This window comes from Perna viridis, chromosome 11, assembly GCF_037379345.1.
Source record: "Perna viridis isolate PV_CMFRI_1.1 ecotype Kerala chromosome 11, ASM3737934v1, whole genome shotgun sequence".
Lineage (NCBI taxonomy): Eukaryota > Metazoa > Mollusca > Bivalvia > Mytilida > Mytilidae > Perna > Perna viridis.
In genome coordinates, this window is record NC_142455.1 from 32,215,828 (window position 1) to 32,241,544 (window position 25,717).

At 33.1% G+C, this 25,717-nt stretch overlaps 2 protein-coding genes across 4 annotated transcripts; both read right to left on the reverse strand.

Moving 5' to 3' along the window:
• Positions 1–3,541: 3,541 nt before the first annotated feature.
• On the reverse strand, positions 3,542–16,739 carry LOC148603751 (uncharacterized). Of its 3 annotated transcripts, none has more exons than XM_088552311.1 (5): positions 16,697–16,726; positions 11,531–11,666; positions 10,166–10,693; positions 7,418–7,612; positions 3,542–5,739 (listed from the first exon to the last, which is right to left on the reverse strand). In XM_088552311.1, exons 3-5 carry the CDS (start codon positions 10,643–10,645, stop codon positions 5,356–5,358), a joined length of 1,059 nt encoding a protein of 352 aa, XP_088408437.1. In that variant the 5' UTR covers positions 10,646–10,693; positions 11,531–11,666; positions 16,697–16,726; the 3' UTR covers positions 3,542–5,355. The 3 variants fall into 3 exon arrangements, with proteins under 3 accessions (XP_088408437.1, XP_088408438.1, XP_088408436.1); XM_088552312.1 differs by having other exon boundaries at positions 11,527–11,666; XM_088552310.1 differs by lacking the exon at positions 11,531–11,666 and having other exon boundaries at positions 16,697–16,739.
• A 5,862-nt stretch (positions 16,740–22,601) lies between these two features.
• On the reverse strand, positions 22,602–25,361 carry LOC148603752 (uncharacterized). The gene is made up of 3 exons (XM_088553145.1): positions 24,833–25,361; positions 24,300–24,476; positions 22,602–22,938 (listed from the first exon to the last, which is right to left on the reverse strand). The coding sequence occupies exons 1-3, from the start codon at positions 25,140–25,142 to the stop codon at positions 22,718–22,720; spliced, it is 708 nt and encodes a 235-aa protein (XP_088409271.1). The 5' UTR covers positions 25,143–25,361; the 3' UTR covers positions 22,602–22,717.
• Positions 25,362–25,717: the final 356 nt, after the last annotated feature.

Here is a 25,717-nt window from a genome sequence, read left to right on the forward strand (position 1 = left end):
CTCCCCTTAAATGAAAATATATGTTGGACACATCCATAATTAAAACAATAGTACCCAATATGTCTATTGCACACCGTTTATATATTAATTATTAACATTTGGGTTTAGGTTGAGGCATTTTTTTCATGGGTAAGGGTGGCAATTTTTCGCCTAACTTGACTTAGAAAAAGTTCAAATATTTATTACTTTGGCTCATTTTGAAGCTAAGACAACACTATATTAATGTACTGTGTCACACAAAAGCTTGACTGAACTACGGTATTCTGAAAAAGGGAAATAACGGGTAATATAGAAGAAATTTTGAAATACTGAAAATTCCCCTTTTTCCAAATTTACAGTAATTGTCGCCCCAAAATCAAATTCTAAGCATCTGAATTGACCAGATATGTTGGGTACACCATGAACTCAATTATGAATGCCTAAAATATAAGTTCTACGGTGTCAGTATGCTGTGAATGAGAATTCTGTTTGATACTGAGACCAGTTTTCTAGGGGTAGGGGTAATATTTTGAGCATTTTTTTTTAAATCCTTTCTTGAAAATTATTTTTTCTTGATTTATTTAAGTAGTAAATTAAATTATCTATCGAATGATACCAAATCTGAGACGTTTTATTGGAGCAATAACTTGTAGAGTCGAATTTATGCGACTTTTGACCGAAAAATCGAAAATCTCATTTTTCGCATTTTTTGATAAATCCTGGCTACGAAAATCGCCAACATTCATCAAAAGAACCCCAGAAGTATAAATTATGATAATACTAAACAGAAAATTCCAAATACACCATTTTTTACTGAAGCGTAAATAATCTAGGGGTTTTGACATTGAAAAATATGTCAATATAAGCGATTTTTCGGCGGGGTATGAGGTATATTTTCGTTCATTTTACCACAACTTTCTTGGTACCATTGCAAAGCTGAGACGTTGGGCTATATGATAATACATACATGTGTCAGTTTACTTCGTTCTGTAAAAAGAAGAAGTTCGTAGAATCAAAAAACTTTAAAAATCGATTTTTGCCTCAACGATGTATAAAAAGTAGCCCCCCCCCCAAAAAAAAAAAAAAATACAAATATGCTTCAGTTTATTTTTTGGCGCAAAAAAGATTCTTAAATGAGAGGTATAATGAGGGGTACCTGAAAATCACATTTTGGCTGATGAGTGTGGGGGGGGTGCACGGGGGGTTATCTCAGCCAAGTACTAGTTTTTTTTCTATCGTGGCAATTTCCAGGAAGATGGTGGGTTAAGTGACCACGCCCCTATAAGTAACGATCAAATCGAATATTTTTATACTGAAACTTTCATTTTTTCTTGCCCCGTGCAGGTCCGGGTGTTAAAAGAACAGGCCTGCAGCAGCGCTAAGCTTGTCGTAAAAGGCGACTAAATAGTGCTCAGAAACCTAGCCGGGGGCTAGGCGCTCTGCCCACAGAGCAACTGGGATATGTGCCCCTGCTGGTGGAATGGGGTACTCCTGGCTTGTTACATGCTGGGGTTGTCAGGCTATAATACGGAAAACCTGACCGCAAATCATAGTGGTGCACCGTGTTGGGAAAGATGCCAGTTTCCTCGCACGTTAAAGAATCCTGCTGTGGTATTCGATAGGAGTGGGAACCTTTGCGTTCCGCTACAGGAGGCTAAATTGCCCGACTCTACCCATCCCTCCCTTTTATCTTGTGGCAATCAAAATTTGTCGACCCTATTACCCTTGTGTCCCATCCCTTTTTTTAATTTCATCATCATCATTTCATGTTCATTTCATCATCCCTTTCATGTTCATCGCCTCAATGTAGCTGATATATTGCTGCTCGGGTGTTAAACCCCAACAATTAATCAATCAATCATTTTTTTCTTTCTAATAACCACCACTGTGGGGAGTCACTATATATCTCACTTGTATGTGTAAAAATAACTTGATTAAAATCAGGATAATACAAAAAGACGTATTTACACAAGCCAAGACCATGCTTATTACTTCAGTGAACATAATTATTTATAGCGCAAGTAGTACAGTAATTCGCTATAATTGATGTTGTGTTTTGTTGGTATGTATATAGTATGTTTTGTTCTTTATAGTAATTGCAATTTTCATTAAAAACAAATAAGAAGACGGGAAAAATTATATAGAAGAAATCTGAAATTCTGAAAGTTCCCCTTTTTACGATTTTATAATAATTGTAAGCCCAAAAGGATAATCTAAGCGCCTGAAGGTCTGAATTGATCAGATATGTTGGTTACATCATTATTTTAAATATATTTGCCTAAAATATAAGTTTTACAGTGTCTTTATGCTTTGAACGAGACCTTTGATTGATACAGATACCAATTTTCTTGGGGTAGACGTAATATATTTTTTTTTATTCTTTCATGAACAATAGGTTTCCGTCGACTTTTTATGTAGAAAACTGAGTTATCTTTCGAACGACACCAAATCTGAGATGTTTTGATTGAGCAATTATGACATTTTTTGACACGGAGTAACATTTCAATTTAAGCTATCTTTCGGTGGGGTAGGGGTATACATTTTTTTCATTCTTACTGCACAGTCAACACCCCTAAGTGTTATCGATACAAGAAGTGACCGAACAAATACAAATATGCTTCAGTTTTTTTTGCGACAAAATGATTCATAACTGGGGGCTATAAGGGTATTGAAAATCATATTGTGGTTGATGAGTACGGGGTTATCTCAGCCCACGTATATACGTACTAATAGTGGAGTGCTCTGATCCTGTAAGGCCAATTAAAATTAAATAGTGGATTTTCGTCCCTTCGTGTCCCTAAAAATTGACAAAAATAAACAAAATTTGGACAGGAATTTCAAAATCATTTTTTGTGTCAGTTCAAAGTTTTGAGATACTATAACACACACTGAATCTTTGATTTCCTGGTGACTAAAACGATGTTTCTTCTCTGAAACTGACGTGGTTATGGATTTAGAACATATCAATACTTCAAATTGCTAAAATTAGGCTAGCTGTCTGGTAAAGAATTAAATAAAAAATATTAAAAAAAACTGACTCCCGCCACACATTTTTCGTAATATTTATATCATGAAAATTGTAAACTGGATAATTTATAGCCAACCTTCGTAAAATTGTTATCAATATTCATTTAGCAGTTTGATTCTGAGGTGGGAGGGGGGCCTGGCAATTTTTGGAAATAAATATTCTGGCCTACACCTCCTAGAAAGTAAACAAAATTTCTGACCTCAGTCTGGATACTTCATACAGTGATATAGCAATACCGGTATGTAACCTTGCCCCAATATGGTTGAAAATAAATTTTCTGACCCAACAAAATTTACCAGCCCCCTTTAGAATCAAATGGTTGTTCCTTTAGTTGTGCTTGTGAAAAGATTTAACCTCTGGCTGACCCAAGGAGTCTGGGGTTGGAACCCTTCTTTTTGTAAGAAAATTTCGTGCAAATATAGCAAAACCACCCCCTTGACACCCAATTTCAAAATCAGTGGATCTACCCCTGCTATTTACGAGTTTTGTTTCTAATTAAATGTCTCTTTCTCCCTGTGATGAACAAGATAGAAATCTCAAATATAAAAATGTTTATTGGCTTTATTTAACAAATGTCAACACAAAGATACAATAGGTTGTATTTTTACCACAGAAAATCTAACAATTATCAACTTCACTCAAATTAAAACTCATTACATTGTAGTTTGTAGATACAAATAAATAGTGAACAAGCATAGTATTTTTCAATAATTGTTTTATTATGGGAGATAACTCCTGTAAAATTATAAAGATAAATGTGAAAACAAAGATTGAGAACAAACAAGGCACATAAAACAACAAGTGCAATAAATTAACACAACAACTTAAAAATGTTTCTATCAAATCAACAAAATCAATATTATGCATATTAAAGAGACATTCTGAGAAATATAGTATGCTGTAATGTAGAGCTTGTAAGTATTGTCACATGACTGTGATTTTATCAGAATGGTGCTGGTAACTCCGGCTTAGAAGCATAGTAAGTATTGTCACATGACCCTGTGATTTTATTAGAATGGTGCTGGTAACTCCGGCTTAGAAGCATAGTAAGTACTGTCACATGACTCTGTGATTTTATCAGAATGGTGCTGGTAACACCGGCTTAGAAGCATAGTAAGTATTGTCACATGACCCTGTGATTTTATCAGAATGGTGCTGGTAACTCCGGCTTAGAAGCATAGTAAGTATTGTCACGTGACCCTGTGATTTTATCAGAATGGTGCTGGTAACTCCAGCTTAGAAGCATAGTAAGTATTGTCACGTGACCCTGTGATTTTGTCAGAATGGTGTCAGTAACTCCAGCTTATAAGCAAGGTAAGTGGCTGTTTATTGACTATAAACCTCATAAATATTCATAAATATGATGTTAACACTAGACTATGATGCAGACCTATTTCTACACTAAAATTAGTTTGCTAATAACACAAAATACAAAATTTTGATACTCATATTGATGTACCCGGAAGTAGAAAACTAAATGTTTGAATCAATCTAGTTTTGAATGCTTTCAATGGTAAAATCTGGATCAAATATAAATCAAGAAAAAGACTTACAAGCCCTATTTATAAAATATAAAGAAAGGTTTTACAACTTTTAATAGATAAATATAAACCATGACTGACATAATGGATTATTATAAGAAAATCATAATTACACAAACATTCAAACTTATTACTTTGCACATAGCTCAAGTGTCGAATAGTAAACACAGGTAATTGAACAGGTAAATGTCTGTTATTAAAGAAATGAACAAAATTTATATTTATGGTAAAATTTTTAATCATTGAACAGAATTATGTGAAATTAAGCTCTTCTTAACATCTTAATACCAGCAAAACTAAAGGTAGAAGATACCTTATATAAATCTGTCAATTTTCTATTTTTTTCTCAAAGTTGACCTTGAATGAACATACTATAAAATTTCAGTATGGAAAACATAAGTCACCAAAATTAAACTTGGAGATAATTAATTGTGCCTTAATAAAGTGGTTTTTTTTGCAACCTTTTATATAGATTTTTTTAAGGAATTTTCACTACATGTATTTTGCAAACTGTTAAAAACCTTGTATATATAATTTCTTAAAAACTTACAATACTTATATTCAAATAACGAATTCCTGTCATATGTAAATATAACAGTCCCCCCCAATCATCTCCCCTTTGAAAGAGGCTTTTTGAAATAAATGCTTGTAATTTTACCATAAATAGTTATTGAAAAATATATTAAAACATATTTTTTTACCTCATTTCAACACTATTCCTTCATATGCCATATAACAGAAAAGAATGCACTGTTTAATAGGTATAACCAGCCGTAAACAAAACATCAAACCATTAAATAAACATATCTAGTGTGTCAAACCTTTCTTTCTAAATATTAAATCATTGACACCCCAGTCATCTTTAGATACTTTCAGTATCACTTCATAACCTTTCCCTACCATAAATGATTGCATTTGATGACCACTAGCACCGCCATGGGCATACTCTACTGTCAGTGTCTTAATATCTAGTTTATCAAACGGGATTGTCTTTAATACATTTAATTCATCTCCTTCGATATCAAGGCTAAAGAAATCAATGGTTGTGCGGTTTAAAGCTAGCATAAAAGAGTAAAGTGGGAAACAAACCATTTCTACAAAGTCCTCTTTCATACGGACCATTCTCATCCAGCGTTCAGCTTCCTGATTGTGGATAGCTCTTCCCATATTGAAAGCCTTGTTAAATTTAACCTATTAACAAATAAAGACAAAATTTGGTTGGTCTTTTTTTTTTTTTTTTGGGGGGGGGTGGTATCATGCTAATGATGTGTTTTCAAGTTGCACATTTCACTATCAAAGTTGTTAAATATATTCTTTGCCTAAGCATTATTCTGTTAAGAATATAGCAATATTTATACATTAAGAATATAGCAATATTTATACATTAAGAATATAGCAATATTTATACTTTTTATAAGTAATAAAAAGCTTTGCAGAGCACAGTATGATACTACCGCAGTGGTCGAATCCTAAACAGTTTGGTTAAGTATGGACACAATATTAGTTTCTGACACACTTAAGCATATATAGAGACTTTCAATTCAGTATGGACAAAACTGATTGGACACTATATTGCACAAAATTTGAAATTCAAATACAAATTTTCAAATCAGACTAAAAAAATAAACAAAAAGCTACAAGGAGCCTGAATCATTATAATGTTAATTTTTTGTCTTTCAAGGGCAATAACTCTAACAAGGAGCTGTTGGACAATTTTGATTCAAGAAGACTTTGATAGGACTTATAATAAGGATCATTTCATCAACTGAAAGTTTCATTCTATCTACTATAGTTTTCAAGATATTGGCTGAAAACTGCTAAAACATATGTTTTTTTTGGCTTTCAAGAGTAATAACTGTAACAAGAAGTTGATCTCTGCAAACTTTTGATGGCCTTATCATAAGGATCATTTCAGCAATTGAAAGTTTCATTCTGTCTATCATAGTTTTTTGTTGTGTATGTCTGGTCTTTGTCCCTGGATTACATACTTTTAATTACCGCTAGAACTTTGGTTCCCTTGATTACTCTTTCAAGATATTGGCTAAAAACTGTAAAAAAAACCCTCATTTTTCACCTTTCAAGGGCAATAACTCTTACTAGGAGTCTTCTAACAACTTTGATCCCTGAAGACTTTTGTAGGCCTTATAATAAGGATCATTTCAGCGATAGCAAGAATTTGGCTAAACCTAACGGTTTTTAAGATATATGACAAAAACTTCTGACTGAACCCTTCGTTCAATTTTAGTAACAGCGGGCATCTTTTTCCATTGATCAAAAATACCTAAATCTGTTCTATAAAAATTTCCATAAGGAATATTCATACCAAGTTTGGTTCCAATTGGTCGGGTAGTGTCAGAGGAGCAGATGTTTGAAGGTAACAACATTAAAAATAGCAAAAAATAGTCAAAAAAAGGCAATAACTTCAACATGGCTTAACAGATTAAAATGAAAATTTTAAGGTAGACAGATTTGATTATGCTGAACACTTTAATCTCACAGTGCTATACCAATTTTTTTGGCGGTCATATAAAAACCAAATCTGTGCTACTCCACGGGCTTTTTTCACTCTATTTAAAATTGGACCTGGCTTTTTTTTAATAAATATTCACGCTTGCTGGGAAAACAAATAAAAATTGGAGGGCTAATTTTAATTAGACTGCATTTTATTAAAAAAACAAATGCAAACAAAAACATTTAATACATAAGCTATTTAACCTTAGTCAGAATTGGAAGATGTAAGTATATGTCAAGTGAAAAAATCATGAGATATAATTTCTTGTATTTTTTTATAACTTCAAATTGCATGATGCAAGTAGGTATGCAGAGTTTGCAAAAACCATGAGTTAACCTAAAAATATCTCCAACATACCTTCATAGGATAAGCTTGTGGACTTATACAAGCATTGACAGAAAATGCTTTGCGGTGTTTTGTTTTTAGTACTGCATAGTTCGAGGGATCTCCTTCTATCAACAAACCATTCCACTTACGAACTTTTTCAAAGAATAATGAATTTGATCCTTTCTCTCCATTTAAGGCTCCACATTCCACGTAAAACCCACCCTCCTACAGAAAAATATTGAAAATTTATGTGAATCACTTGATCAATTTTATTATTATATGTACATGCGAGCTAGTGTGTCAAATTTTTTCAACTAAAAGGCTAGGTCCTTTGATGGGTACTAAATAGTAATTTTCTGTATGTCTTATAAGAGGAAAACTTAATAGAAAATGAGCAAAAAAAAAGTAGTGGAAGTATACAAGCATCTGAAGGAAATTCACCTAAATATATGTATAAAGATGTAACAGCACTACAAAGCATACCAATGTAGCAATACAGAAGTTAAATTGTCTATTACAAGATCAAGCATTAAAGCATTAGGTTTCCTCGTGAAATATTACAGTGTGTGAAATTAATCTAAGAGCCAGCACAGACCTATCATAATTTGACATACACTAAACAGCAATATATTTCTGAACATAGTTGTAGTCTATCAAAAATCCAATTTTTATTAATTTCACACATTGTAATATTCTGCCAACAATGAAAAGCACTTCTGCATACATAAAATAACAGCAATGAAAACTGTCTAAACCAAACTGTGAATAAACCAAAAAATAGTCTCAATCCTTTGTACCAATTTAAATGGACTTTGAACCTGGGTAAACCAAACAACCTTACAGTCCAAAAGGGGCTAGGTTCAAACAGCCCAAGGTTTCACAGTATGGTTCAGTATAAAGCAATGTCTAAATGCGACACAGTAAAATTTTGTTCTTTTTAAAGTTTCTACATTTCTTTCAAGAATATAACACATGGCATGCAATTTCAAGTTTTCGATTGTTTTTTCGAATGCAATTTCAAAATTTCGATATAATTTTTTTTTAACACCACTAAGTCAGCAGTATTTGGCCAATCGGGAAACATAATTGTGATCAGGTGATTTGCTTTTCCATAGATGAGTGTCCTTAAGGTCAAAGGGTAAAAAGCGAAACTATACTGACTGTGTCGTAAAAAAACAATTAATTTATAACCATATCAATAAAACAGCATTATAAATACATTCATGCAATAACAAAGCTTAAAATACAGGTACATTCATAATGCAGTTCATACTTACCAGTGGGATTTAACATAGCAAAGTTGCTCTGAAAGTCAAATTCAAAAATTAAACCTCTCCCAGTAAAAATGAAATGAAATAAACAAAAAAATCTACAAGGTTACACAATCAGGAACACAGTATGTAACAAAATCTATCAATTTTTCCTACAGAACTACAATAATCTCCACCAGAGTACATGTATAATTTATTTAATCCTTTTATTTTAGGAACTTTGTATTTAGTTTCAATTAAACATTTACCCATGCTTCTAAAAAAAGTATGAGTAGATAAATGTGGTCAGGAATTTTTACCAATAATTAACATGCACAATGAATGGTCACCAGCGTCTTGAAAAAAAAAGTTTGTTTGTTTGTTGGGGTTTAATGTCAGAGCAGCAATATTTCAGCTATATTCAGACGATGAACATGAAATGGATGATAAAATGAACATGAAATGAAAAATGGGATGGGACACAAGGATGATAGGGTCAACAAATTTTGATTGCCACAAGATAAAAGGGAGGGATGGGTAGGGTCGGGCAATTTAGCCTCCTGTGGCGGAGCGCAAAGGTTCCCATTCCTATCGAATACCATAGCAGGGTTCTTTAACATGCGAGGAATGTGGCATCTTTCCCAACACGGTGCACCACTATGGTTTGCGGTCAGGTTTTCCGTATTATATTTTGAAATAACACTAACATGAGTCCTGAACATTTTATACTGTTAATTGCCACTTTATTGCGGACTTGATTTTCCAGATATTTGATTTAAAAATCGTGAAAATCCAGGACCTTTCACTCTTGAAAGTAAATTTGAATCCCTGGATATATGATATACATGTACACGTAACTATCAGATTATAGATAGCAGAATACAAGGACTTGTGTAAATTAAAATAAGATTCAAATACAAACCTGTAAGATAACCAAAATGAAAGGTCTATAAACAGTTGAAATTTAAGGCAAAAGTCCAACCAAAGGAAGACCACAAAAAGGTTGAGTATATGGTCTTAAGCTTCTCTAACACTTATCAATTATAGCCATAAGCAGCTCAAAATGTTTTTTTATTGTTTTTTGAATGTGTTAATTAAGGTGGTAGAACATTTTAATGTTAATTCTAAACTATCTGTCATGAATATTTCATGTATGTCTGTCTGTCTCTTTTTGAAAATAAATAATTTTCCACTCACTATAACTGACACTTCTAAAATAAAATTTTAGAACAAAATTTTAACCTCCCCCCTCCAACTCAATATTTTGAGAGGAGTTGGAGAATCTAATAACTTGCTGAAGTGGCCTTAATAAGGAGTATAACATCTAGTAAGAGATCCACATCATTCAAATTTCAATTTTGAAACAGTTTTCAGACCTTAGACTGTGATTGATTTCAATCTTTACCAACTACTGCTTTTTCTCAATCAGCAAAACAGGAGATGTTATGAAATTTCTATATGAACCAGAATTAGTTACCTATCACATGCACGAAGAAAATTATATTCCATGATATTAATCTTAACTTACCATATAATTTAACCTACTGTCTACCACAGGTGATTGACCTTGAGAAAACTCCACCCTTCTGGGGAAGGTCAAGTTGTATTCTTCTGTTGATGGCTGGTCAATATAATAATTCCTAATAATCTGAACCAATTCAGGATTGTCTGCAGGTACCTTTTGGTTTATCAAAGACTGAAGCTTAGTTTTATAATCATAGTTATCTCCCTTCTCCTTCTTGATAAAATCAGGATTGAAGTTTTGAACTACTTGTGGAATATGTCTATGCTCTTCAAACATACCTTGAAGGTCTACTTGATTACTATTTCTATCCCAATCGTTACTTTGTGGGTTCTTTTGTCTAATATTGGGAATATCAATGCCTGACATCCTGTCATGCTGCACTTGTAGTGCTTGGTTAACTTTGTTATATTTATGTAGGGTGTACATCAGTAGAATTGTCATAATGACTGTTGCCAAAATCCATGGTGTGTTAGAGATTCTCATGATGTTTAATATTACTTGTACAGAGGTTAAGCTGGTTTTTATTTCAATCTGTAACAAAAAGAATAGATGTTCCGCTAAAAGATCTTTCCCAGATGTGTGCTTTTTGACTATAGATTAATTAGAGATTAACTAAAGAGGCTCTAAAAAAGGCCTGAATTCCTCATTTGAAATTAGAAATATGGTGACCATTTTGTTTGATCAAGCCAAACCAAAAGTGAATCTTTCGTAGAGGCCCTTCATTATATAATTCTTGCCAAATTTAAGTATTAGCATATATATACACCAAGTGTGTTTCTACAAAGGGTTTTAATGACAAGTTTGGGGGACCAAATCAATCGGTAAAAGCTAAGTCACTTGACAACACACAAAAAAAGAATCATTTGAAAAGAGCATTATGGTCATCAATCAAATAAAATTTCAAAACACTGTAGATTCAAAGGAGTTTATCTATCAAATGGTTTTATACTGGTTTGTCCTATATTTAAAAACATTTATAAAAAGATAGTCACATTCCATTTGTCCTGCAAAATTATTAGAAATAAAAAGATAGATATGTTTTTTAAGATGTTAATATTGCTATAGCCACCGTTCCATTTACTGACAATAAAACAATAAAACAGCAAAATAATATTCAATGATTTCAAAACAAAGCTGTGCATAAAAAAACTAGAAAAAAAAAACTTACTGATCTGATAGATCAAAAGAAGTTTAAAAAAGAAATATTTAATTACATAAATAAATCATTTAATGTTATGAAAGTAAAATAGAAAATATTACTGACTTATTGATTTACTCCAGCAATGTTAAAGTATAGATTATTTTCCTATTAACTTAACTCAATGAAAAATCATTTTGAAACATAAAATAATTTTCCTACCTACCTACCCTATTTTTTCTTGCTGTTAGCAGGAAACAAGACTATTATTTTGTTTGACCTTATCAGCAGTTTTTTTAAATGTAGTTGAACAAAATGCTACAAGTTCATCAACATTGTAGGACACAAAATGATGGTATAGGATCACTGAAATGAAAATGCTATGTTAGTGTTTTAATATTTTGCAGGATGCTTGTATTCTCATATTACTTTGTAGGGGAAAAGCTTCAGATGCATATAGGCAAACTGTTATACCATAAAAATTTAATCAGTTGCTGTGATATCCATGCAATGTGCATAAAATGACCCAATGAATGTGACCATAGTTAAGAACTTGAGTTAAAAGATGCTATGTGGCAAGTAATATGTAGTCATATTTAATTCTTTTTGTCCTAATGTCAAGCATGGAAGTGTATTCAACCTCTCAAACAATGCCCAGTACCATGATTCCTGTGCACCTCTCACTCACCAATTCAAATAAAACCCATCTACACTCCTTGGGAGTTTAGGTTTCACGCATACACACTACCAAAACACTCGATAAACAAATGCTCAGAACCTGTGTTTAAACACAAGATAAACAAACAATTGAAGCCTTTACAGAAATGATACACTAAAGCTCATAGTGTGTGTTTCAGGGCATGATAAATGAACGATGAAAAATAATAATGACAAAAATGAATGAAGAAAGAAGAAATTGAAAATAGAATTAATAAAATTACAAAAAATAAAAATAGCCAAAAATATATCAGTATAACAGTTGAATAAAGGTAATAATGAATGTACAAAAATAAACGAACGCTCCTATCATGCGGTTAAACAAGCGTTCCTATCCTGTATTTAAATGAATGCTCCAAGTGTGCATTTAGAAGATTGCTTTATTGTGCATTTATTGTATGTTTGAAAGAATGAAAACAATGTGTAAATGCACGATAAACGATACACAAACACTAAAATGGAAAACGTGAATGCTTCAAGGAGTGTACCTTCTGTGTACAAATCAATTTGTCACCCAATAATAAAATGAAGCATTTTTATAGTTTTTTTTGCCATTTTCTATACCTTGTGGAGGCAAAACATGTGTTTTTTTTTCATTCTTCAAACTTCTACATTCTACTAAAAGAAGTAAAGCAAAGGAACTAAGTGTCAGCTAGTAGCCCAATGTCTTACCTTGAAAAAATGTGTCAATTACAGATTAAATGGAAAGAAATATGAAATACCAAAGGATTCGCCTTTGTATGATACGGTTATCATTCAAACCAAGAATAATGTGTCTGATATTGGCATGTATATTGAATACATCAATATCTTAAATGACTTGTTTACAGTATTTATAACTAAAGGCTCTAGAGGGCTAGAATTGCTCATATGGTCAAAAATAGTCTTTTTAGCTTTCTAAAACTGAACTCTTGACCTTAAGAGAACATCTTAGTTATCTACCCAGTTTTCATACTATAAAATAAACCTCTCATTGTCATTTTTCACTCTTCAAGGACAATAACTCTGACATTGGTCAACAGATCTTTATGAAAATTTCTGTTCAAGTTGGTCTCACAATAATTACCAATTTTACCCTATCAGAATTTGTTTACGAATTATTTCCATTTCCAAAAACCATCAATTTGACCCCCTACGGACTATTTTTAGTTACATTGGCCAAGGTTTTTGTCACATTAAAAATCCCCACAAATAGATTGTTAAGGATATTGTAAGGTACATTCTTGCCAATTTTGGTTACAGTCCATCCAGTAGTTTAGGAGGAGAAGATTTTCAAAGTTAGAAAAAAGTTGATTTAATGACCCATACCTCATCCATCCATCAATGGATCTTTCTGAAAATTTTGGCATAGGTCCTACTCATCATGATGAACAATTTTATTCCCTGCCAGATTTTAGCTAAATCCAACTGTTTGTGAATTATGTGCAAAATTTTGCAAATTGACCCCCTATGGTCTATATTTTTGGTAACAGTGTCCATGTTTTTTGCAAGATCAAAAATCCCCACGCACAGATTGTTAAAAATGTTCTAAATAACATTCAAGCTAAGTTTTGTTTTAATCCATTTTGTAGTTCAAGAGGAGAAGACTTTTAAAGTTGGAAATGTAAAATTTGGGAAGAAAATCCATTTCAGGACCCATAATTCATTCATTCGTCAATATATGTTTTGGCATAGATCCATCTCAGCATGCCAAACAGTTTTATTCCTGCCAGATTTTAGCTTAACGAAACTTTTTTTAGTTATTTCCCAAATTTTGCAATTTGACCCCTATGGTTTATTTTTAGTAATGGCAGCCATGTTTTTTGCCAGATCAAAAATCCCAAAAGGATTGTTAAATATTCCCTAAAGAATATCCATGCAAAGTTTTGTAACATTCTATCAAGTAGTTTCAGAGGAGGAGATGTTTGAAAAAGTTCACGGATGAGGACAAAGACGGACATGTAGTAATGGCAATAGCTCACATGACCTTTTGCCCAGGTGAACTAATAAGATTTTCCTTCTTTTGTGGTAGTTTTTTATGAGTAAGGTTGGCAATTTTTACCTAAATGGACTTGAAATACTTCAAATACTTTAATTTTGGCTATTTGAATGCTAAAATATTATATAAATGTACTATATCATGTAAAGCTTGTGCAAACTATGGTTTATGTACAATGAATTTAACTTTTTATATATCATGTATATGGAAAAGTTTTGAATTAAAAATACATTTTTCTTAATTGAAGATGTAGAAAATTTAATTATTTAATAAATGATATCATATTTGAGATGTTTTTGCTGTACAATTACTTGTTAAGTTGAATTAATGTATTTTTTAATGAAAATCTGATTTTTTAATTAAGTCTGATGATGAAAGTCTGCACATTAGTCATCAGAGTTACAAAAAATTGTTATACTACTAAATAAAATACTGAATAAGCCATTTTTAACCGAAGCATGAACACTTACAGAGGTTTTGGCAATGAAAAATTTCCAAGTTAATTTAAGCATTTTTAAGTTGCTAATATTGTTAGCTTGAGCTCATCATTTCAGTACTTTACACTTGCATATGATTTGCATAATTATACATTACTATTCTACATTATGCTGTTGATCGGTGCTGTGTATATCGTCATAGCTTCAAAGTTCTAGCTTCATATGAGATCAAAATGTTCCTCTTAAATACCATACACGTGTTCTACGCATGTTTTTTGCTTGTATGAGAACGGGAAGTTTACAGTTAAAGATTAAATAATCGGTTAGCACTGAACATTACCCAGTTTCCTATTCAAACACATGGCTCATTAGCTTATATACATTATCAGGGCCAGAGATATATATAGACATTGTCACTGACAATTTGTCAGTTGTTTAAACTGGTTCCCAGGTCAAAATCATGAGTGACCCAAAGATCGCTAAAAAGTAAGAGAAACTTGTGGAACGAAAACATTACCTGCATTTCCTGCTAACCAGTTGTATTGATTGAAAAACATTTGGGTCATCACTGTTATGAAATAGGTTGATTGATTGATTGTTGGGGTTCAATGCCCAAGCAGCAATATTTCAGCTATATTCAGGTGATGAACATGAAATTGGTGATAAAATGAACATGAAATGATGATGATGATGAAAAGAAAAAGGGATGAGACACAAAAATAATAAAGTCTACTAATTTTGATTGCCACAAGAAAAAGAGAGGGATGGGTAGAATTGGGCAATTTAGCCTCCTGTGGCGGTAGGTTCCTACTGCTAGAGAATACCACAGCAGGGTTCTTCAAAGTGCGAAGAACGTGACATCTTTTCCAACACAGTGCACCACAATGGTTTGCAGTCAGGTTTTCCGTATTATAGCCTGACAACCCCAGCAGGTAACAAGGTTACCCCATTCCACCAAATGGGGCACACAACACAGTTGCTCTGTGGGCAGAGTGCCCTAGCCCCATGGCTAGGGTTCTGAGCACTATTTAGTCGCCTTTTACGACAAGCTTTGGGCTGCTGCAGGCCTATTCTTTCGACACCCGGACCTGAACCGAATCATTATGAAAGAGTAATCGTATCAAGGGAACCATTAAATTCTAGCAGAAGTCACCTGATTTTAGAGCATATCACATTCATGCCATTTCTGATGTTGAAAGCAAGACAAAATCGGTGGCATAGAATATTTTGAAGACTTCAGTCTTTGATTTTATGGGTTATTGGTATCTATTTTGCGTTTAAACTAACTATTGTGAATGTGACTGCAGCTTTCTTGATACAATTAGAATGCTGCATGTAAGACATTGGGCTGCAAATGTATATGATACTACATTCAAGTACTTTTATACATGCAAGTTTAATTTTTCATTTGTAATATCCTATGATGACTGATAAATTTTAAAAGTTGAGTCACAAAAATCTAAGCTTTTTGACCCAGCCTGTTACAAATATTGGGTTATACCAAAATAGCATCAAAGAAAACCCTTTGACAACAATACAATTCTTGCAGTTGCATGTAAATGGGAGGTATAAAGGTACCTAAAAATCATTATGAACAAGAAATTCATTAATTTATTTTAAAAATATGATCCAGAGAATGTTCTCCTTGTTGAAATCTCAAAATATTGCTGCATGTCGGAAGTGTGGTGTGGCCTGAACAATACAGGTAACAGGAAAATGAAAAGAAAAAGGAAAATGGTAAATTATCTAAATAGGAAAAAAAACACACGAAATTCCCAATTCAACCTGGCTTACTGATAGACAGTAAGACACATCAAGATGTCATGCAAGCTTCTACATCTACATCTATACTATTGATCAGCTGAGGTTGATTCCATAAAGCAGCATATACTTGTAAATAAGCAATTCAGGGGGTATATTTTGATTACGCTTCTGCTCAGTTTGAGTGTAACTGCAGATTTTGGCATTTTAGAATAATATTAACTACAGTACCTTTTTCTGAAAGGGTGAAACGATAGATAAATAAAAAGACCACAAAGAACTGTAATGTTGTAAGGACTAAGGTTGCCATGGACGCTACATTCTTTATAGTTGCCACGTCTAATAATACTAATAGTAATATTAAGCGAAATGAATTGGTCAGAACTTTTACGAAATTTAAACATATCTGAAACACTTAAAGGCAACGAAATAACATAGTTTTGTTGGTTTCCATTTCAAATTATGCATAATATTTCCATAGAAGCATAGTAAAACTTAAAAACCTATTTATCGATGTCTTTGAAACAGTTCCGGAAATACGGGAGTAAAACTAATGAAAATGAAGTCGGAAAAGAAATGCAAACATATCCGGAATTAAAATTTTACATATTTCTTACTGGACCGGATTCCTAAACGCAACAAGAATCCATACCAACAACACTAATAGCGGGATCTGCAAAATATACCTCCAAACCTCTTTCAAATGTGGTCTTGCGAAGGAAGAAGGGTCACTGTACATGTTCCGGAGCTTGACAAATAAGTAGTCCTCAGGGGCGTGTCCAGGTGAGGGAGTAATGAGCGTACACCCCCCTTTTTCAAAGAAAAAAGCCGTTGTATTCTACGAAATATTGTATGGAATATAGCAACTTATCATATCTATTCATTAAAGATGTTATGATCTGGTTTACTTTCATACCGATTCTCTTAATTATGCTTCCCCTTCACAAAACCATGGATCCGCCCCTGGTTCTTAGCGAAAAAAAAGCCTGATATCTTGACATACATGCACTTAGATAAGAAGAACTGTTGACCAAACTATACGACAAACGCGATGACTTTTCATTCAGTATTGTCAAACAGACAAGATAGGCTAGGTAAGCGGGTGTTCAGCGTACCGGATCCAGATACTGTAAGTAATCTTTTTTTATTCATTAGTTTTCATTGCATATTTTGTTTTAAACCAGTTTAAAGGATCCGTTCAATCTCTGATCTATTTCTGCAGGCCTGTCTGTTACCTATTAATACGGTTTGTTTGAAAGAGTAATCAAGGGAACCAAGGTTATAGCGGTAATCAAAATAATGTAATACAGGGACAAAGACCAGACATGGAAAACAGACATTCACAACAAAGAACATTGAGTAACTAAAATCATACATATAAAGTAACAAAAGCAAATGAGCAACTCGGACTCCACTAACAACTGAGAGCATGGACCAGGTGCACCGGTAGGGTAAGCGTCCTCTGCTTTTCTAGAAACACCCGCAGAGTTGATCATAAAAGTCAAGTCCGGTGTAGACAAACGTGGAAGGAAAACTATGACCCGTTGAATAAATCAGTTTTCATGGTGCAGATGGATACACCATAACGATTGAAAGTCTATCTTCAGTCTCGCATGCGATGTACGGTATTAAATACGAAATTACATTTGATTTTATTAGCTATATTATGTATGTGGTGCATTTAGGTTTCCTGTTTTTCACGTTTTAATTATATTTTTTTTTAGTTTGATGTATCGATCTGTGTTGTTCTTGTTTCTGATGCTCCAGTATATCATTTTGCCGATATAGAATATGGCATTTTAATATCGAGGTGGACCTTACTTAATATATAAGTTTTGTTTATAGTTTTTTGACGTATTTTCGTATTGGGACTATTTTGAATAAACACAATTTAGAGTTTGAAATTAAAAATGCATTTCAACGTATATGCAGTTGATTTTAAAATAAATGTTTTCCTGTTTAGAAATAATTAAATACTCTCAAATACTTTGAAAAAATAGTTTTTAGTTTTCCTAAACATTAGAATGAAATTGCCATCTTGAGTTCTTTGATTAAAAAATATAAGTAATTTTTTTGTATTTATTCAAAGCATAACATGAAATAATTTCAATATCCATTAGAACACTTCCCCATTGAAAGTTGGCATGTTCATCGTCTAACTGCAAAAATAGAACACCATTTTCATCTTCAATGGTGGTTGAATAATGGATATAATATAAAATCACCAACTGTCAAATCATTTTAATTACTACATGATTTTCATATTCAAAACAACCAATATTTACTGCAAGAACCCCACTAAATCCAAAACCACACACAGGAAGATCTAGAAATACCTACCGAGCTATTCATAAAATATCACGCTGGGTAGCTAAAAGAAAGAGAAAACGAAAACTATAACGCGGTGAACAAATCGGTTTTCATGGTGCTGATGGATCCACGAGAATATGTACGACCATTAAGAAAAAAACTGTCATTACCGATGGCCAAACAAATGTTGTTAGGACCTTAATACCTTATTTGTGTACGTTCAAGTACATGAAATAGTGAATAAAATGCCTATATTACATGAACGAGATTTCGCATTAACCAGTGGGTGTACGTTATCCTCATATCGCGCCGAGGAGTGATGCACCAGTTCAGGTAGACGAGCTTGATAATAAGGATATTAACTTTAACATACCTTGTTGTAAGCCGAAAGAAATCCCACTGTGTAAGGAATAATTCTGAATCAAACAGCAATTAACAGATTATCATTTTTATGTTAAATATTTTGATTGAAAACATGTTTATCCAGTGTTGTACTGAGTGTGACTGACTTTTGAAATAAAAAAAAGGATGCAAGTTTTCCCAACAGTCTTTTGATTAAACTTGTCATTTTGGATTATTTCAAATCACGTTATGCTGTAGCAAAACATCTTTTCGCCGTATTTCCAAAATTTTCAGTTATAAAAGGCTATCGTAGAATCTCGAGATTTAGAACTTCAAGGCTAATGCACCTGACCTGACTATTCTTGCAAACACTCTCCATTCATATATGATCCTTCCGTTCACGTCGTTACGGAAGATTTAAGAATCATCGAAAACAAATCTATCCATCAGGTCCATTCAAAAGTCCAAATAGCCTGAACCACGCTCCATAAATTGGAATTATAACTTTAAAGTTCTGATGGATGCCGTGGAGGACTATACGGATCAAACGAGAGTGGATAAAGGCCGTGCGGTCATTAATTTTGTAGCGTTTGAAAGTTTTAAATAGGCCATTGAGTGACTATGCTACATCATGTAGTTTTCAAAGACCGCGATGTATGAACCAGTGTCTACTGTACATGATAAATAAGTTGTCGTACCAGCAGACAAAGCCCAAAATAACACTGTTTTTTATCTGCAAAACCTATTACATCCAATGTTCATCATCAGAGGTAGACGTAGAAAAGAATAGCAGTGATAAGACCAATACTGCCACTACTCTTTCCAAAGAAGTAAGAGTGAAAAACCATAAGTCTGTACTATCCTCTTTTGGTGTATCTACAAAGACGATGATTGTGATTTACCGTCTATGTACTGGATTTCTAAACACCACAAGAATCCATACAAACAACGCTACATAGCTGGATCTGCGCAAAATGTACCACCAAATCTCTTTCAAAACTTTAGACTTCTATACTTACAGCTGTCAAAAAGGGTCTGCAGTCCTACCAAATCCCGTATTGGTATTAATTCATTGTGGATCCTGAAAAATTCGAAAGATCATCTCCTTGAAACCTTCAATTCAAGATTATTATCAGATTACAATAGAATTAAAACATATAATTTTGCAACACTTTATACATCTATACCCCATACTCAATTAGAATCCAGACTCATAAACATTATACATCGTTGTTACTCCAAAAAAGACGGTACTACTAGATACAAATATGTAGTTTTTGGTTGAGTTTCCACATACTTTGTAAAATAATTCCAATCATCTTCCAAGTATACCGAAGAAGATGTTATCAAAAAATGCTGGAATTTTTTTTATCGATAACATATTTGTGTAGTGTGGTGGACGACGCGTTTTTCAACAAACGACCGGCATTACAACGGAAACAAATTGTGCTCCTCTACTTGCATATTTCTTCACTCTTATGAAGCTGACTTTAAAGCTGATCTGATCCGAACGAAAGCACATCGTTTAGCTAGATCCTTTAATCTTAATTTCCGCTATATATATGACGTATTATCGTTAAATAATCCTAGTTTCTGGGATTTGATACATCGCATCTACCCAAAAGAACTTGAGATCAAGGATACTATACACACTATGAAATCAGCCTCATATCTTGACCCAGATCGACGGTAAAGGAAAACTATTGACCAAAATATACGACAAACGTGATGATTTTTCATTCAGTATTGTCAACTTTCCTTTCATTTGGGCCAACATCACTTCAGCACCTGCGTATGGAGTTTTCATATCACAACTCATTCGTTATGCCAGAGCTTGCCGTAACTACGTAGACTTTTTGTATCGCGCTAAATTTTTTACAATTATGCTTCTGGAACAGGATCAGGATGCTACAAGATTGAAGTCATTACTACTGATTTTTTATGGTCGTCATCATGAACTCTTGGATCGTTACGATATATCTGAATTACATTCTTTTGATTTCCGCTAGAATCTTGGTTCCTTTGATTACTCTTCATTTTTTGTGGGGGTTTCAAAGATTATTTTGTTGGATCAATATTCGTGGTTTTTGCATAGAGAAAATGTTAATATAATTAAATTTTCCTTTAAGTTCGATTAACGGGAATATTTCGTATCCACAAATAAGACTCAAACGAAATTGCTGCTTTTACAGTAACCCAAGATTTAGGAATCGTCGCCAAGTCATCAACTCCAAAAGGCATTGAATTAAGGCACACAGAAGTCTGTGTCATATCTTTAAAATAACTTTATTTTGTATTTTACAAAGGAAGAGAGCTTTTAATTTGACTCTTTGAAGAACTCTATTACGATTTTCCCGAAGTCAGCTGTCTCCTTTGCAGCAACATTCCAGTTTTCTTGTAGCATGTTGTCGTACACTTTGAAGAAACATTACGACAATTAGCTCTGCATGCACTTGTCTAGATGGAGCTTATTGTCGACGTTTACAACAGTCACCACTAAATGCTTTTACTTGCAACACAATGATCTAGTTGGCCGAGTGTCCGTTTCCAAAATGAGAAACGACCTCCGCATACATATTCTTCCTCTTCACAAGCAGTTATCTTCAACGAGCAGCACGACCATCAGAAACATTTTTCCCCTTCAGAGCACCTGAATTCACAATAGGTTTTCAGCGATATATTTGTATTATATTTGTTTGATCGTGAGGTAGTATGTTTGATTCATTCGTGCTATGAAATGTTTTCTTTAATATATTAAAGAATTAGACAATAGAGACTGAACTCCTAATCAGCACCACAAGATGAGATTATTCTGATCGTCAACTGTTCTCACTTTGGCCTTGTTCCTTGCGCTTTACTCATAATTTGTTTAGTTGAGTATAAATTAAATGCAAATTTTATTTTGAGTAAATCAATAAAGCTATGGTTGCTTTTGTGGTGACTGAATTAAATAGAAATAAAGGTAGAAAACTGACACATGGTAAGAAGTATTTTAAGTTTACTGATTTCAACATTACCTGTTTGTTTGGTTATAAGGGATACTGAAACTTGTTTGTAATAAAATGATTCATATTGCTAAATCTTTAATGATCAAGTTGACATATTAATTTAAAATATCTTGTCTTTTAGAAATTCAATCAAGCAAACCATGATCGAAACAATTTTGAAATCTATATCATTTAACAAGAAAATAGAGAACGACAAACATATCTTAGGCTAGTTATTTAAGAATAAAGATAGCAATTACTCTAGCATATTTATATTTATATTCATATCATTCTGTAAATTGGCTTGTAAGTCTCGTTCAGAATTTTTTAATCCGGAATTTCTAACGAAGACCGATTTGTAATTAGTTTGCACTAATGTGGCTTTTCTACTTTCCGTTATAACAAAGCTTATTTTAGTATAGAAATAGTTAGCCGCCGTGTTTATGTACTCAAGTTTTTTTTTTATTTTTGGATAGGATCGTAGCTCACCAATTTGTATGTTTTTGAATTGAAGTTATAGACCAATGCTCGAGAAATCACATGGTCACATGACAAGACTTACATGTGCAAGCTCTATTAACAATGAAAATTAAACAATAAAGTAATCACATTTACCATAGAAACAGTTATTGAGTCACAGAAATAAACTTTGTTTTGTTATTAATGTGTTGTCGCCTCGTGTATATCCAATTTATCTTGAGTCAAAACGTGCCTTCGATATCACAAAATCGTACCTGGTCATATGATTAACAAAAAGTGGATACATGAATGGAATTTATTAAAACTACTTTTAATCAAAAATCAATGTTCAAATACAGTCTAATAAGACTTAGCACTGTGACAGTCGTCATCTTTTCCAAAGTTTGTTTAAAGCTTCTATTCGGTTCAGTTCAGACGTAACTGGCATACATAAGACCTTACAAGAGAGCCTCCTGATGTCTCCATAACAGTTGTTTGTCCACTTGTGCGAAGGTATAATCCTGGCCCATTTACACCATCACTATTCCACTGAAAGTAGGTTAGTCGGATTCCATCCTCATCAAGATAACTGTCACTTACTGATTGCCTGTATCCTTGAAGGTATATAACTTTCACCCCTTTTTGTGCTACAAAATATTGATTTCAGATGACGTTTCGCTGATATATACCATATGCTGATTGCTACATTTTGACGATACATGTATTGGATGTTAGGTTCGATTTCTTTGTCATTTGTCTCTTTTTAGATTCAAAGAGTATTTCAAATTTTTTAACATGTTATACAAAGTATATGTATTTATACTACGGACACTGTGACGTCAGCCTCATATCTTGACCTATACGTAGAAATCGAAAGAAAAACTAATGACCAAATTTTACGACAAACGTGATGACTTTTCATTCAGAATTGTCAACTTTCTTTTCATCTGTGGCAACATCCCTTCAGCATCTGCGTATGGAGTGTTCATATCACAACTCATACGTGATGTCAGAGCTTGCCGAAAGTATGCAGTCTTTTTGTATCTCGCTAGAACTCTAACAAATAGGCTTCTGGAACAGGGTTATGTTGCTACAAGATTAAAGTCATCACTACAGAAGTTTTCTGGTTGTCATCATGAACTCATTGATTGTTGTGGTGTATCCATCTGCACCATGAAAACTGATTTATTCAACGGGTCATAGTTTTTCTTTCCTCGTTTGTCTACCCCGGACTTGACTTTTTATGAGCAACTGGGCGGGTGTTTCTAGAAAAGCAGAGGCCGCTTACCCTACCGGTGCACCTGGTCCATGCTCCCAGTTTTTAGTGGAATCTGAGTTGCACATTTGCTTTTGTTACTTTGTATGTATGATTTTAGTTACTTTATGTTCTTTGTTGTGTATGTCTGTTGTGTATTACCGTGTCTGGTCTTTGTCCCTGGATTACATTCTTTTGATTACCGCTGAAACCTTGGTTCCTTGATTACTCTTATACATTTAAACCGTTACTCTGGTTTGCTCAAAGAGAACTAACCAATCAGGAAGTTTGTAACAAATTAAACTATATTTCTATAGCTAAGTACGGTTGTTGCAATTAATTTGGTTATGAAAGAGACAGTAGTTTTATTGTACTTCGTCTTTATGGTATATTCTGTCATTTGGTTTTAGCGTTTTGTTCACTATTTTGACTTTCAGCATACATATATTTCATTTCAAGATACAATTTTTTTTTCGGTTTCTGATACAAGATATAAGATTTTCAAATTAATACGGAGTTCGGTAGTACAGTTCTTTATGTTTTTTTTGTACTTCTTGTTACTTACATAATAAACACTAATTTAGTGTAACAATGTATTCTATTGGGAATCACAACTTTCATGTAAATATTGTCTTATATCATGAGACTGAAACTCCGTGCTAAATATTTTTTAAAGAAATTTCTAAGCATATTTTGGTCCATATGCACACACAAAGGCATAAATTGAAATACACAAAATGTTTGAAATAATACCTAATAGATTAACTGTAAAATTGAAAACATAGTCGTTGTCTATAAGTAAAAGGTAAGCGCCCTCATTATTACATGCTTCCTTGGCTTGTGATGCAGTCAATTGTGGACTTTCAACGAATTTGTACCAGAAATTAAGGCTGCTTTCAAAGATGTACTCACTCGAAGGTATAAAATATCCTGAAATAATAAAAGAATAGCTTGATAAACATTGTTATTTGGTCAATTTCTTATTGTAAAGTAAGCTTTATTGAAATATTTTTCTCGCTTAGGAAGATATACAATAATGTTAAACACTTATAAAAACTTTCTTTCCCTATGGCAAAACGTGGATAGGTTATGATACATTTATCAATAATTTACTGAATAAAAGAGCCATCTTCACATTTTGTGCTAATGTTTTTTTGTTTTGTTTTGTTTTGTTTTTGTTGTTGTTGTTGTTGTTGGTTTTTTTTTTTTTTTTTTTTTTTTGTAGTGAAAGGAAAAATTTACATGATTATGGGAAAATTACCTATTTATACCAATATATTACTTACTATCATGTTTTTGTATATATAATTCTGATCCACTTGCTGACAACGACGTATTAAGAACTAAGGGATATAACACGCTGATATTAAAAAGTTTCATCATACACAGTGATTCATACACGATCGCCTCACAGTGATTATCCTGGATGCACTTTATCGAACAATCGAGTATGCTTCGTGCAGTTACGTTCTTCTCTTCATAATTTTTATTCGAGACTGAAGTATATGAACTCCCCGAAACTTGCACATATTCATTTGAGGTATCACCGAACGGTATAATCACGGATAACAGTATGAGCAAGTAAATATATTCCATATTTTATAATTATATTGATCAACATCAAAAATGAAACAGGTGGCACATATCTAACCCACATGCAAAGAATGACAGTTTAAAAACGTTTAAGATTTTGTAAGCAAGACCTTTGGCATTGGGCCCAGTTATATTCTAACTTCTGTAATAAAACGTAAGTGCTAATTGCATCCCTTTACAATATGTATAAGATAAGATGGTTCCAATATCCGTTAAAAGACGCAACAAAAGAAACACTTAATTGATGCCTTTGGGTATTGTAATTGAAAATCAGCTTCATGTAGCTTAAGTAATCAGGTTACGTATTTAATATTTGTAAGCTGTTGTCTCACTGAGAATCGATCATTGAACAAAGGAAACCCATTGAACGTATTACTGTGAATTTTCCTCTAAATGTATGAATATGATATATTTAAAAGCTGTGCATTATTCCTTTAGCTACAAATTCTTTATGCGAATGAAATTGATTTTCTTTTAATTCCAGGATAGCGTTTGGAAGTGTTTTGTATTTGTGATCGGGCATTTATTAAAGGGCAATATCATGATAAATCCACCTTATCTTGAAGCTAGATACAAAA